The 15334-nt window shown below is 42.4% G+C and overlaps 1 protein-coding gene across 1 annotated transcript in view; it reads left to right on the forward strand.

Moving 5' to 3' along the window:
• Positions 1-15334, forward strand: part of MDN1 (midasin AAA ATPase 1) — a 119069-nt gene that overhangs the window by 72917 nt on the left and 30818 nt on the right. Inside the window, exons 62-74 of the mRNA XM_063124877.1 lie at positions 657-766; positions 2468-3167; positions 3754-3915; positions 5732-6005; positions 7283-7518; positions 7949-8044; positions 8310-8404; positions 8520-8644; positions 9900-10037; positions 12604-12713; positions 13531-13604; positions 14133-14328; positions 14683-14839. Of these exons, the coding sequence (XP_062980947.1) occupies positions 657-766; positions 2468-3167; positions 3754-3915; positions 5732-6005; positions 7283-7518; positions 7949-8044; positions 8310-8404; positions 8520-8644; positions 9900-10037; positions 12604-12713; positions 13531-13604; positions 14133-14328; positions 14683-14839 (2473 nt within the window). The remainder of the gene's footprint in view (positions 1-656; positions 767-2467; positions 3168-3753; positions 3916-5731; positions 6006-7282; positions 7519-7948; positions 8045-8309; positions 8405-8519; positions 8645-9899; positions 10038-12603; positions 12714-13530; positions 13605-14132; positions 14329-14682; positions 14840-15334) is intronic.

The raw sequence follows: 15334 nt of genomic DNA on the forward strand, positions 1-15334 counted from the left end.
ACTGTTTTTATACTGTTTTTTATGTTTTTGATGGTTTTTAAATTTTGTATACTTTTAATGTTTACCATTTTTAATCGTTGTAAACCGCCCAGAGAGCTTCGGCTGTGGGGCGGTATATAAATGTAATAAAATAAATAAATAAATAGATGTTCGCCATCCTACAAATAGAAAAGAACACAATATTTAGCATGAAAAATGAACTGCCTTTAGCAAGGGTACAAGACCTAACTCATTTTGCAGAACAGAAGATGAGCTTATACATGGGTAATCAAGTAAAGCCCTATCAAATGCATAAATATATGCATAAATATTCAAATGTAGCACTTAAAATCATCTTGAAAGCATGGGCAGTTCTCCCCATCACAGAATATAAGAGCAGAGCAAGGATCCCTGCAGTTCAACATTCTGCTTAGAAGAGTGATCAGCCAGATGACCTCTAGGGAGCTTAATGGGCAAGGTATCAAGGCATTGGCTCTCGCTTCTAGACGTGGAGGTTCCATTTGCCTTTCATGGCTTAATACCTTGTTGAAGACTTGCAACAGCCAGAATTTTCTGTAGATTCTTAGTACACCAGAACAGAGTTTCCCCACCCCCATTAGAATGATAACAGAATGTTATTTTGAAACAAACCTGCACGTTTTGTATGATGCTTTCAGTTGCACCATCTTGAATGCGAATGGAAAACACACAATCTGTCAACTCAGTTACAAACGGGGAAAGATCTTGAAGACGAAACTATCTGCAGTCACGGTCACCCTCATATCAGGTAACTTTGAGATTCAATGAGGACTGAGACACCTTAAGAATTTTTTAAATGTTTACTTTCTTTGAAAGGTTGACTGATAATGGCGGGAGTAGTCCTGTTGCCCATGGCATCCGATCCCTGTTTTGAGTCAGGGCCTTGGGTTATTCCACTCAACACCCAGGGTTCTTGTGGCCTTGCTCTCCTCAGTTTGCCACCTGTGTGACAAAGAATGTGGGGGAGAAAGTTTGGGTTGAATCGATATGTTACTCTGATTGTTTTGGTTCCCATGCAAGTCATGAATTGGATCAAAGCAGTGATCTTCAGCATTTTTTAAGCAGGAGCCACTTCAGCTCCAGTCACAACTGCTGAGGCCACTTGAGGGCCTTTTATGGGCTGGTGGGCATGCTCTTTTCTTCCCTCTCTCAGCGGGTAAATTCCAGCAGGCTCACTTGGTCGTTGGATTGGGATGGACCCTTTTCATATTTTATTTATTTATTTATCGCATTTCTATACCTCCCAATAGCCGAAGCTCTCTTGTCTTTTCTTGTCACTGAGTGCTCTGCTGCTCTCGGTGCTGCAAAATGTCCCAGCACAGTTCCACGCTCTACTACCAACACAGTCAATTTCCTCTCCAGTGCCTGCACAGTGCACCACCAGTCATGTTGTTCTTTTTCTCTTCTGGTCTTCACCCACCACCTAATTGGCAGATTACTCCTGAGCTCTTTTTACACACACACACACACACACACACACACACACACACACACACACACCCCACCATCACCTTACAGCTGTCAAGCAGCAGGTCTCCTGGCTCCCCACCCCCAAAGCTTCCTCCAGTAGCCCAGATCACACCAGACAGTCCAAGACTAAAGGAAAAAGCTAGGGAAGCCCCTGCTGAGAGTGAGCAGCTACTGCAGAGAGAGAGAGAGAGAGAGATGCCCTTGGGGTAATTGGGAGCTTCCAGTGGCCCTTGGTGAAGAATGCTGAATCAAAGCAAGCACTGCCTTTTTTCACAGAGAACAATAGGGACTTTCTTGAGGTCTCAATGGAACATCATGCCAGTCCTTTTACAACTTCATTGGCTGCCAGTCCAGGTCCGGGCCCGATTCAAAGTGCTGGTTTGGGGTCAGGTTATTTGAAGGAACGCCTCCTCCCATATGGGCCTGCCCGGACCTTAAGATCATCCACAGGGGTCCTTCCCCATGAGCCCCTGCCAAAGGAAGTGAGGCAGGTGGCTACTAGGAGAAGGGCTTTCTCTGCTGTGGCACCCCAGCTGTGGAACGAGCTCCCCAGAGAGGTTCGGCTGGCACCTACACTATTCCTTCCGTCACCAGCTGAAGACCTTTTTATTTTCTCAGTATTTTAACACCTAACTTAAACTCAAACTTTGCTATTTAAATTCCATATTTTAACCTATATCAATTTTTGCTGTGTGTTTTTTTATCCTGGTTGTGCTTTTTATATTGTATTTTGGATTTGTGTTTTTAGATTGTTGGTTGTTTTTATGCTCTTCATGATTTTAATTTTTGTGAACCGCCCAGAGAACTTCGGCTGTTAGGCGGCATAAAAATGTAATAAATAAATAAATAAGTAAAGGGAAGTAAAGAAATTAGAGAGGCGCCACTTAATTTTCTTTTCTTTTGAGGAGTTTCAGTAGTATCTTTTAAACCGTAATTGATGGCCTGCCCTTTTCAAGTGATGCATCTTATCCTCTCTCAGGATGTTATGCCAAAGGATCCAGAAGCTAAAGGATCAAATTGCCAGCCTCGGCCAGAAGCAAGCCTTTAGACCGCGAGCTCCTTCGCACGAGTTCTTGTATCAGGAAGTTCATCAGTATGTCAGCAGCATTGCTCAGACTTCGAAAGTCCAGGATCTCTTGACACGCCTTGTGCAGTTCCTCCATACGGATAAATCCCAGTCTCTCCAAGTGGTACAGAATGTGCTCAACGAGGAAGCGGCCTGGCAGCAGTCCCACCATCAGTTCAGGAAGCATTTGGCAGAGGACTATGCTGCCTACCCGGACGCAGTGATTCCTCTGCAAGCTGCCATTTTGCAGGTGCAGCATGGGCTGCGCCTCGTGGCTTCTGAAGTCCATAGAACAGCATTCAGCAGTTTTGTCAGTCCAGCCAAACTCGGCGCCCTTGTTGCTTCTCTGCTGTCGTTCCCGTCCGTTAGTGGCGCCTTTCCCAGTTACCTTTCCCATGCTGATTCTCTGTGCTCAGTGAACTCTCTGGACGTCCTTCATGGCCTTAAGAGGTTATCTCTGAAATACTCTGCTGAAGGTTCTGACGGAGAGCAGAGGATGTGCCTGACCCAGGAGCAGCTGCTCGTGAACGCTTTATTGTATCTCCATTGCCATGTGCTCTCCAAGGGAGAACTGGACCATAAATCCCTGCAGCTTTTTAGACATTTGTGTCAGGTACGGTGTTCTAACTTAAAAGTTAATATATCGTTAAAGTTTTAGAGCCCTGGAAGGGCAATTTCGTTCCTCCTTCTCCTTGTATCTCACAGGGAAATTTTCTTCGGGAAGTTAAGTTAAACTAAGTTAGATGGATTTGGCAAATGAAAGCTGACTATTTAAGAATGGTTACACTACTGTTTTACCGTATGTATGAATTTATTGCACAAAGCAATTTGCAACAAATATTTTTTTTAAAAAAAATACAGATAAAACAAACGACATCCAGAAAGACCTATAATCAAAACTTAACAGCCACTGAAAATCTCAACCAAAAGCCAACTTAAAATAAGCCTTGAAACCATACGTGTGGGTTGGGTGGGTGGGAAGCAAAGTGTTTCAAAGCAGTCGGTGTAAAAGCACTATAAGCTGTCACTGTTTGTTCTGGTCACAAAGTTGGCACAGACAACTGAGCCTGCTGACTAGAGACTTTGACACAGGAATGGGCTCACACTCACTAAGTGTCTAATAACAAGACATCTGTGGAATTAGCCTGCATGAGTCCGTTGGAATTTCTCAGACCAAGTGGTTGCTTTTCTTTTCTTAGGTAATTATAAATGAATGGGACGAACAGGAGCGTCAGGCCCAGGAAGAAGAGGAACAAAAGAACAGTCTTTATAGGTACAAGACCAAGAGCCATGGAAGTGGCCTCAGTGAAGAGGAGGAGGAAGAGAGAGAATTCAGGAAGAGATTTCCTCTTCATGAGAAGGTAGGCAACTACTACTTTAAGTGAAAATTTTGGGGCGGGGGGGGGGGGGTGTTGTTGTTCCAGGGAGAACAGTTTACAGATTTGGAAAAATTATGAATATAAATAGCTTGACTGCTAAGAAGTAGATTAGATGGGATGTGGTTGGGTTCACACAACACATTAACCCACCCAGTGTGGGTTGTTGAACTGTGGGTTATCATATTGTCTGAACATAGCACATTTTCCACAGGGTGGGTTATTGTGTTGTGTGAACAGAGTGCTTTTTCTGCAGGTTTGCTTATTACCATGCAGTGTGACTTGTTAACGACCCTGAACAATCCAAAAAGAAACCATGCCTTATTTGAGAAAAATAAACCACACTGCATGGTTAACAAATCACCCTGCAGAAAATGCAGTGTGCTCCGATAACACGATAACCCACACTGTGGAAAACCCACTGCGTTCAGACAACATCATAACCCAGGGTGGGTAAGCATGTTGTGTGAACCCAAGCTATGTGTCTAAGAGATACATGTTTGGAGCCTAGGTTCATATTTCTGATCTGTCTTCAAGAAGTTGTTCGGTGTCATTCTCAGCTCTTCATTCATAAAAGGAGGATTGGAAAGGGGTAAAATATTGAGAGGATTGGAAAGGGGGGTAAAATACTCATATTGCAAATGTTTACATTACTTGCAAAGATTATTGTATTAATGATAAATTAGAGGAAACATTTGAGTTTGGATTTAGTTCTACATAACTTTAATAACTTGAATGGTTTTAATTTTTGTGAACCGCCCAGAGAGCTCCGGCTATTGGGCAGTATAGAAATGAAATAAATAAATAAAAACTACAAAAATAATAGGAGCATTTAATTATTAAAATGCTAATACGTTTATAGTTAACCTGGTTAAACTTCTGTTGTTGTTGTTGTTGTTAGACAATTCTTATGGGTTTTGTTGTTGTTATTGTCACCTTCACTCCACTTAACTTAGCTCTTCTGTTTTGTTTGGGGCTAAGAGTCAAGTCTGTTTTTAGTATTGACAAGTTAAGGAAGATTCCTAATACAATATAGAGCAGATAATGCCGCCATCACAAGCCTTGATGCAATGGCAGAACTTGTAATCGCTTTCTGTGTAGTGCCACTGCAAGGCTTGCTACATGGAGAGGCAACCACTTTTAGTTTCCAGACTTGTGGTCTGTTGAGCACAAATATGCTCAATTCCCAGAGGTCCAGTGAAACGGTGTGTGGCAACCTTTGGCTCACTAGATGACCTGAGGATACATGCAACTAGGGATGTTGCTGGGAAATCAGTTTCTGTTTTGGCTTGACGGAGTTCCGTGGTCTTGCTCTGCGTCCTTGAATCAGGCCATGGACTGTTCCCTAAACTCCAGGAACTTTTTGCACATTTGTGGGAGAGGAGAGTTCTGCAATTCGTGCAAACTTCTGAGCAATTTGCATAAATATGACCATAATTTGCACAAATTCGTCCATAATTTGAACCCACCCACCCAAAGTGAAAATTCCTGGAAAATCCACAAACTGACCCCACTCACTGCAGATTGAGTCAGATACTGCAGTCTAGGGGGACGATTGTAACCCTAACCTAGACTGATCGGTTGTTTAGCCCCGGTGGTCAACATATGGTTTGTTTAATCCATGGGCTGTCATTAACTGCAAACAGGCCCTATGTCTCGAGTTTGCATACAATAAGCAGCCACCTGTTTCTTCCTGATACTATTCCTTGCAAGCATCTCCTTTGAAATTTGTAAACCTTGCTTATTTTAAAATGCAGTACCATAAGTTGCCATTAAAAAGATATTTAAATATGATTTACAGGATTTTGAAGACATTACAGCTCAGGCGAGCCTCGAGGGGAAAATAGAAATGGAGGAAGGTTTGGAAAATGAAGCAGTCTCTGGAAAACCTCTCCTTTCCCATCTCTCAATGAAAACAGTAATGAAGGTTCATCAGCAACTATGCCTTTATTTTGCACGCTCCTTGTGGTATCAGCAAAACCTGGCCTCCCATCAGGGAAAGGATCATTTGAATGTGTTTCTTTCCTGTTATCAGACTGGTGCCTCACTGGTGGCTCACTTCTATCCTTTGATTGGTAAGGCTTTTCTTCTGTGTCTTTAGGAATGCTGTGCTTCAGTGGCTTTTGCCCATCTTCTCCCTTCAGGGAGCACTTTGATTTGTCTAACCACCTCCGCACCACCACCGCCTGGTGCACGGCAGAAAATTCTATGCCGCTCTACAGTTTGTGAGGGGCCTTCCCGTCACTTGTATAAACTAAGAGCGGGCCTAGAACAGAATCCAACACTATTCTGCCACTTGCAGATTGTAGGGGGAGATCAGAAGTAATGGCAAGTTGTCCTTTGGGTAACATATCCACTACTCCTGCTCTTCTCATTAAAGCATCTCGTGTAAGCTTCAAAGGGACCAGAGTTTGAAAACTTCTCCCACTGCCCAGGGCAAAAACAAATAATCTCCTGCTTCTTCATAGATAATATGATCCAGTGAGGAACATTAACAAAGAGCATTTATTTTTGCTCATTGAGGACAAAACTCTAGATAACACTAAAAACACAATTAAACAAAACAAAGATGTCTTGGATAATTGAGCTTTGCTAACATCCAGTGGCTGGGGTGGGGGTGGAATGGCCAGCTATTAAAATGATTCTTTGTGATCTTGTTGGTTTGCTACACAAGTAGTATAAGCAGAAAGGTATACTAGGTTGATTCTGAGTTCTGTAGGGTAGGGATGGATCACTCTGAGATCAGCTTTGGAGGCCCTGTTTGTGTGCCCACAATTAGACTGGGAATTAAAAGAGCAATTGGGCTGGCAGGTACAAGGAGTAGGGCCTTCTTGGTAGTGGCCCTGATGGACATCAATTGGAACTCTGTTCCAAATCACATCTGCCACTGTGGCCTATAACTGTTCTGTGTATGATGCTGCCTGGTTTTAAACGTTAATTTTGATTTTACCGTTGTGCTTCTTCCTCTTTTATTATGTTCCGTGGTTTAAAATTTTGCTGTATACTGCATTGGGAGGGTTTACCCTAAAAGGTGGGGTTTAAAGTTTTTAAACAATAAAATATGTGGACAGCTGCTTAGATCCAAGTGGGCTATGTGCATCAGAACCAAAGTGTTCATGGCCTGTTTCATGGTGTGGGTTGCACAAACAGAGGACATGCCTTAGAGGCCTGTTTGTGCCCTCATTTTAGTGGGGCATCTGCCAGATTGCACATTTCGGAGATGTGCTCCTTGTGATGTATTGTTGGGAAGGGCTGTCACTGCTCCACAGTACGATGCATTTGTTTCTCTCAGACCTTGCTTTTTACCTGTCCTCTTTTTCTCTGTCTTCCCCATCTCCTCCCCAAATGTAAGGTTCTGAAATGAATGATAATATTCATGGCAGCCACCTTCTGGTTAGTACAATACTGCAGAATACCCTTTTTGAAGAAGGATCTTCGGAACTCACCCTGCAGATTGAAGGGCCGTATGACTTTTATCATCATCCTAATATTCAACAAGTACGACAGTGCCAGCATGTGCTTGAAAACTTCACTAAAGAAGTGAAAGCCCTCTTGCAAGAATGGCCTGAGCACCCTGCGCTTGTCCAGGTAAGAGGTGGCCGCAGCCCAGGCTTTTAGAGATTTAAAATGGGCCTTGCGTGTATGCATCATTCATCTACATTAAATATTAGTTAAATAACCAACGTGTTGAATGCTAATCAAATAACTAGTCATAGGTTAATACTGTTTAAGAAATCTGCAAGGCTTTACAAGTTGAACAACACTTCTTGACCATGTAAAGAATTCCATGACAATAGCTTCCACGCAACAAGCACACTACTAATTTCATGTATCTGTTAGTATGTCTGGCCGTACTTAGCAAATGAAAAATCATTTGTACAGATGAATGCTACTATAGAGGAAGATTGCTTTGCAAGTCCTTATCTCTTTTGAAGTTATGGGTATCTTACTTTGTGGTGTCAAGTTCTATGCTTTGGCAAATAACAGCCAGAAACATGTTTGTCTTTTCATTTTACAGCTCTTGGTTGTGATGAACAGGATCTGTAGTTTTCCGCTCTCCAGTCCCCTCTCAAAGATCCTGAATGGCTTGGAAATTCTGTTGGCCAAATCTCAGGTCAGAAGTGTGTGTGTGTGTGTTACAAACCTGATTCAACCCACTTTTGTAATTTCTGTGTATTTTAGTAGTATCGAAAGCAGAAAACAATACTAATAAAACTAATTCTGCTACTATGTAAAAAAAATAACGTGTAGCACAAAGGGGATCAGATTTAAAATGTCAAGTATACCTAACGGGCCCAAGGGGGCTTTTCATCATTTTGCAGTAACATATATCATTTTACATTTTGGTTTTGTTTGAAAACCATACTTTTGTTTTCTAGGATTGGGAGGAGAATGCTAGTCGAGCTGTGTCTCTGAGGAAACACCTTGATTTGGTTACTCAGCTGATCATCCAGTGGCGTAAACTAGAGCTGAAGTAAGTACTGTCAGCGCTCTCTGTCCTGCGTACACACAAGTGATTGTTACTGAGGGGGATGAACCAAAGCAGTAGAATTAACAATATATATATATATATTTCCTTGCATTGTTAGTTGTTGGTCTGTCAGTCTGGACAATACAATGAAACATCACGTGGAAAAATCTATGAAACCCTGGCTTTCAGTCTATCAGATGATTGAGAAATACAGGCAAGACCAGAGAGAGCAGCAAACTGAAGGTAACTGTTTCTACTAGCCTTATAGGAAAAAGTCATGCTGTTAAGACAAGCCTCTCTTGAAGCGATAAGAAGCACACACAGCCAAGGATGCATGTCTCTACGACCTCACAGTCGTGAATGTTGTAACGCATCTGCTCCATAATATATGATCCATATCTTCATTCATAAGTCTAAAATTGCTGCATTGCATCCCCAGTTCACGTACTTTAAAGCTTCCCTCACTGTGTAGCACAGCCCTCCCCAACCTGGTGGCCTCTGGATGTTTTGGGGCCTCATCTTTCATCAGTCGTAGCCCATGGCAAATGATCAGGGATTATGGGGGTTGTACCCCCCCAAATATCTGAAGGAATCATGTTGGGGAGGGCTGGCGCAAGTCTACATTAGGGTGGCTTTGAACAATGCTGTGACCCAATTTGGAAATAAACTCCCACTGTAATCCCTGAAACAAGCAGAAACAGGTCAGTGGAGCTTCCTTCTGCAAGCTCTGCTGAGCTGCCCCTTTTCAGGAACAAACGTTTCCGATTTTTTTCTGGCTGCTCCTGGAACTGCTAGCTTCATGTTGTGCTAGGACTGGATCCCACAAGTGTGCAGGGTGGATGGGATGCTGTCCAAAGTTGCTGGTTTCATAAATCATGGTTTTTAAAGCCTGGATTGAACACTGGGCCCTTGCTCACTCCTTCCTTCCTTCAGCACAGGTATCCTGGCTTGCTCTAAACCAGGGTTCCCCATTACATCCAGAATGGGGCCCTTTTAAAACAAGGCAGTGAGGAAGGAGTGCATCAGCAAAGCAAAGCCAGCTTCCTAAATCGAGGTGCATGAAGCATGGCAACATTACGTCCAAGTCAGGCTATTTTTATCATGATCTCTGCACAGCTCTTTTTTTTTCATAGTGGAAAGAGCTGTGAATATTTGGAAAGCTATGGATTTAGATGAATAGTACGATCTATTTATAGTGTCCTCTGCCCCCCCCCTTTCTCCATTTTTATCAAACCAGGGTCCTTGTTTTACTGGTCCGCTTAATCATTATTAAGACAGAAGTGGGAGAGCTTGCTTCAGAGGGGAGGCTGGATTCCAGTTTCTTAATTGTAGGATAGATGGGTCTGCATTACATTTGCATCAAGTCTCAGCGAACAAGTTTTTAGTTTGGCAGAGGTTGCTTTGTTGAACATCGAAATTAAACAGTTTGAATGATGCGTCTTCTCTTCCTTTCCCACCTCTTTTACCCTTACAATTCCAACATCATCAAAATCGACAGAAGCTAATTTAACAGTAGTGGTCAACACACTGCAGGCTTTTATAGAAGGATCCACATTGGGGCAATTTCACACTCGACTCCAGATGCTTTTGGAATTCCATTGTCACGTTTTACTGATACCACAGGTGGAAGGAAATGGTAGGTACTGATTTTAAATGGGCTCAAGCTCTTCCTTTCTCCTTGGGGCTAGGCAGTGTTTTCCATACAAGCGTCATTGCCAGCCATGGCCATGAATTTATTTTTGAGTTCCTTGGGAATCGCTGGTGGATAAAATCAAACCTTATCACGTGTTGTGGCATCATACCTTTAAGGCAGGAGTAGGCAAGCTTTTTGGGCTGTGGGCACATTTGGGACTTTGAGAAAATGTCCTGGGTGCCACCACAACATGGTGGCAAAGGTCAAGTAACCTGGCCTAAAGACAAAAAGCAGAAGTAAGTTTTTGATGGTTTTTAAATTTTGCATATTTTTAATGTTTATTGTTTTTAACTTTTGTAAACTGCCCAGAGAGTTTCGGCTATGGGGCGGTATATATGTAATAAATAAATAAGTGAGGGCTGAGCTTCAACATACTAAACAACGTCTTTGAACCCAGAGTTTTCAGATACCCTTTTCACAGCAATCCCAGCCTCCCATAAGAAAATGTGTTAATTTTTTTAAAAAAAATAGGTGCCTTGGCAGGTGCCCTGGGGCCCATTGGGGCCCACCAGCACCAAGTTAACTACCCCTGCATGAAGGCATCCTTAAGTGAAGATACACAGTGGCCCCTTTCCCACATGAAACCATCACCTTCAGCCCTGCCTACCCATGGGATGCCCCCCCCCCAGGGCTTTTCTGAATTGGAATGGGGTCCTACTTGAGATAGTCTGAATGTTTCCCTGTTTGGCCCCAGCCACTAGTCCAGAAACTGGGGAAAGCTTTCCACTTGGTTCACTAGACAGCTTTTCCCTTCCTGGGTCCCTCCAGGTGTTTTCAGCTACAACTCCACTCAGCCCTAGCGAGCCTGGCCAAGGCCCGGGGATGATAGGAACTGTAGTTGGAAACACCTAGAGGGACTCAGGTTGGGGAAGTCTGCACTAGGAGGAAGGAATCTTTAGTAGAAGAAGAGTTGGTGTATTCTCAACTCCTGTACTCTAGCTTGCCTTAAACCGGATCAATTCAGACATTGACTATGTTCAGACAACACGCTAAGCCATGGTGGTTAGGCATTTTGAGCTAAACATCATGTCTTAGTGTGTCATGTGAACTATGACTTACCTTGTTGTGTGAACCATTCCTAACCATGGTGGCTGCATAACCATGGTTTAAACATGCTTACTAACCATTTTCTGCAAAAGGGTTAGCGGCCTAACCATGGCTTATGGTGTCATATGAACAGGCCCATTATGTTAAACCATGGTGTGTACTAATTATAGTTTATAGCTCATGCTCTGGTTTGAGCTTCCATCAGCCAAACCTATTTAGAGCTGCTTATCCCTAGAGCTGTTAGGGAAGCTAGACTGACTCCCTCCCTGGTGTGTTACTGGAGGCAGGCTAACACTTTTCTGTTCTGGCTGCCCTTTGAGGGGTAGTCTGGACCTCTCTTTATACGTTGTTTATATATTGGGGTTGTTGTTGTTTTTTTAAAAAATCAAATTTTAAATGTTTTAATATTGTTGCATGTTTAATTATTTTTCAATTTTTGTATATCTTATCTGTTTTAACTGTACATGTTTTAATTTGTAAAGCTGCCTTGAGTCCCAGTATTGGGAAAAAGGCAGGAGGAAGATTAGGTTCATTCACATCTCCATGGTGTAGTGGCTTGTGGAGGCAGAACTATAGTTATAACTATCTGGACAATTCATTTAGCATAAACCATGATTTGCCACGCCAGTCCAAATCATGATTTCTGATTCTGGCTTGCTTGGCGAATCTTAAATCATGGTTTGTCAGTCCTGACTTCAGGCCAAACCATAATTCAGCTTCCTTAACCTTGGTTTTGGCTGATGTCTGAATTGAGCTGCATTGTGTGTTGCTGTTCTAGACTGACATCCATACCTTTCCATTCTGTGCTCCATATTCCAATTCAAATGCTCAGTATCTAGAAGAACCATCTCCATCAAGGATTCTCCTAACTGTATAGAAGTAGTCCTAAATATTTAAATACTGTTTTAGTTTGGTACTAATTCTTAGTACTTTAGGGACAGAGAGCACTCCTTTGAACATAGTGGTTTTATTTGCACAGCAGATTGCAAATACTAGAAATAGTTTTATCTGATGAGGCATAATGTTACTGTCTGCTATTTACACTGCTTCCCCATTATTATTGTAAGTGCTTGATAGGGCTGAGATGTTTGTTTTTGCAGTGAATGGTGACTTTTCAGGGAGTGCAATGTTTTCTCTGAAAGAGGAGCAAGGAGAAAATCCACTTTTTACTGCAAATTTGCAGTGTAATATGTAGAACCCAGTACTCCATCTATCTTTGCAAAAGACAGGGTGAATTTCTTTCTGCATAGTGCTGCAAATGAGTTTAACACTTTTTTGCCCCTGTTTGGGTACTCTGCCTCTGAAAAACTGCCCAAAGGGGTACTTTTATTAATGGATGGGTGATGAACTGCTCACATTTCAGTTCAGGACTACTTAATAATCTTTAATTGACAGATATGCCTCTAGCATTGAAGGGGGGAAACATCTCTGAATATATATATATATATATAACTTCTTTCAGGTATGCTGTGCAATGTATTATGGAATCTATACAATTATTATAAGCAGTTTTCAGAGTGTATCCATGCCAAGGTGGCTGAACTTCGGCATCCTATAGAAAAAGAACTAAAGGTGAGAATAAGGTTTATTGATATAATAGCTGTCTCTTAGTCTCTGGCAGTTGGAGGTAAAGCCAGTTCAAACAGCAGTGTGTTTATGTAATTTCAGACTCGCAACTTAATGGTCTTATTGAGGAAGGGGAGGGGAAGGGGGCTGTTTAGATGGCAATGTGTGTTATTTCACTTATTTCAAAATGTAGTAATCCAGCCCTTTAGCATTTTGGGCCCCCTGGACGTATTTATGTATTTATTGCAATTATATCCCACCTTTTAGGATAGAAGTCCTTTCGAGGCTGCTTGCAATTATGAGAACAACAGATTAATAAAAGACATGAAAGATTTTTAAAATAACTGATAAGGCTGCTTTCCACAAGATAGTTGATGGTAGACAGCCCTGTGGAGAAAGGGTGGGACAGTCCAGCTGAAGCAGGGGCCTGAGGTGCTCTTCGCTTGACTTCCTCGCGCCCCTAGAGTCTGCTCCTCAGGGAAGTTAGTGGTGATGTCCCTGTTAAGGAAGGGCAGTCCAACTGGAGTGGGGGCCTGAGGTGATCTTTACCTGCTTGCCTTCCTCTTTCTTCTGAGATCCTTCCCACGGGGTTGTTGTTGGTAATGGCCCTGTGAGGGAAGGGGCTGTCCCATTGGGGCAAAGTCCGATGGTGATCTTTGCCTGCCTCTCTCTTCGTTTTGGGCTTCTTATGGCACTGATGGCTTCAGATGAAAGGCTAGGTGGTTCTCTTCAAACTGGAAGCACATGTCACCTCATCACTAATTTGTTATTACCTTTGAAAGAAATGTTACAGTTCAGTGAGTTAATTTCTTTGACTTTACAGGAGTTTGTGAAAATCTGTAAATGGAACGATGTCAGTTTTTGGGCTGTAAAGCAGTCTGTGGAGAAGACACACAGGTATTTTTAAAATTCTAGATGCGACAGCCATTTTGGACCGCAGGGCTGTTACTGGCACAGACAAAAAGGGAAAATGAGGAACTGTATTCTTTTGCAGGGCATTCTCCTCTCTTTCCTCTCCTGTTGCTTTCTTCCTTCAAGCCTGCTGTGAGAATTGTCAAAGAAAGATAGATGTAAAAAAAAAAAATCTACCCAGATGATTTCCCAAGCTTTTGTCTTCTGTGGGTTGAGTTAGCTTAGCTATAGTAACATATCATAATAAAAGAAAATTGCAACAGTATCTGTCTAACTAAGTTTGACTAATATGCCAGGTGGCTAACAGCAACCTCTTCACTCTGTGCACAGCACTCCCACAATCTAGTGGTAGGTCATGAGCCACCACTTAAGAATAACAGTATTGGATATCTTAATATATGTGCACTTAAGCTAGATTGTGTGCAATTTGTGAACTCTTTCCGTCAATTTTAACATGTTATGGAGCTTGAAAACCCATCCCCATATGTAATCTTTGTCTTTTGTGGGGGCTAGGACGCTTTTTAAATTCATGAAGAAGTTTGAAGCTGCTCTCAATGAACCCTGTCGATCTGCCTTGGTGGAGACAGACAAAGAAGAGCAACTTATTTCCTTGCAAAAACAGGAGACATTGGGCAATCAAGAAACTAAAATCAGGAGCCTGAACAATATATTAAGGAAAAAACTGACCGTTGGAACAGAGGTTGCTCAGGTATCTGGAGTTCTTATTTGCATTCAGGTGAAATATTAGCCAGTCTTAACCTGAATGTTTAATGACCTATCCTATTTGTAATAATGGCTGGGTTCCCACATCACACTAACCCATGGTGGGTGGCAAGCTACGCCGGGTAGGTGGTTATGCAAACAACCTACTGTGCTTCTGTTAGATGATCAGGCAAACAAACTACACAGAGTAGTTTATTTTACACACCCCTTGCCCTCCTCCTGCTGCATAGCTGGGTAGGTATCCCAGCTTCCCTTGTGTCAGGAATAGAGAATTGATAGATCCGTAGGTCAGTTAGGATTTCATTTACATTGACTCTTTCTGTTATGAAAATGTTCCCAGGCTACTCATTTAGAAGGCTTCCATGAAGATGTGTTCCATCCAGAATCCCTTCAGGGTCGTTTACCGAAACTCACAAAACGAATGAAGAAGATATGTACAACTCTAGTGAAAAACAACTCATTTTTAGATCTGGTGGAGAACCTTGACAATTTCACAGGTAAGCACTGTAGAAATGCCAACTCCTTATTATATAGAAGCTTTATAATCCTGTCTTTCGATTGAATGATCTCAAAGGCAGCTGACAAGATATTGTTGAAGTACATATGCTTGTATATGCACAAACCCCAAGCCTACACAATCAAGCAATCCTTATTCCCCTAGCCCAGTGGTTCTCAACCTTCCTAATGCCGCGACCCTTTAATACAGTTCCTCATGTTGTGGTGACCCCCAACCATAAAATTATTTTTGTTGCTACTTCATAACTGTAATTTTGCTACTGTTATGTAGCAAAATTATGTAGCTCGGTTCCTAAGACCATCGGAAATATGTGTTTTCCGATGGTCTTAGGCGACCCCTGTGAAAGGGTCGTTCGACCCACAGATTGAGAACCACTGCCCTAGCCAGTTGCCGAGGCCAGGGTGTGTTTCCCTTTAACTGTGCAGTCCCAGAGCAACCGGGAGTTGGACATATGGAATAAAATTCAACCGCGAAG

Source organism: Elgaria multicarinata, chromosome 4 (assembly GCF_023053635.1).
Source record: "Elgaria multicarinata webbii isolate HBS135686 ecotype San Diego chromosome 4, rElgMul1.1.pri, whole genome shotgun sequence".
In the NCBI taxonomy this organism is placed as follows: domain Eukaryota; kingdom Metazoa; phylum Chordata; class Lepidosauria; order Squamata; family Anguidae; genus Elgaria; species Elgaria multicarinata.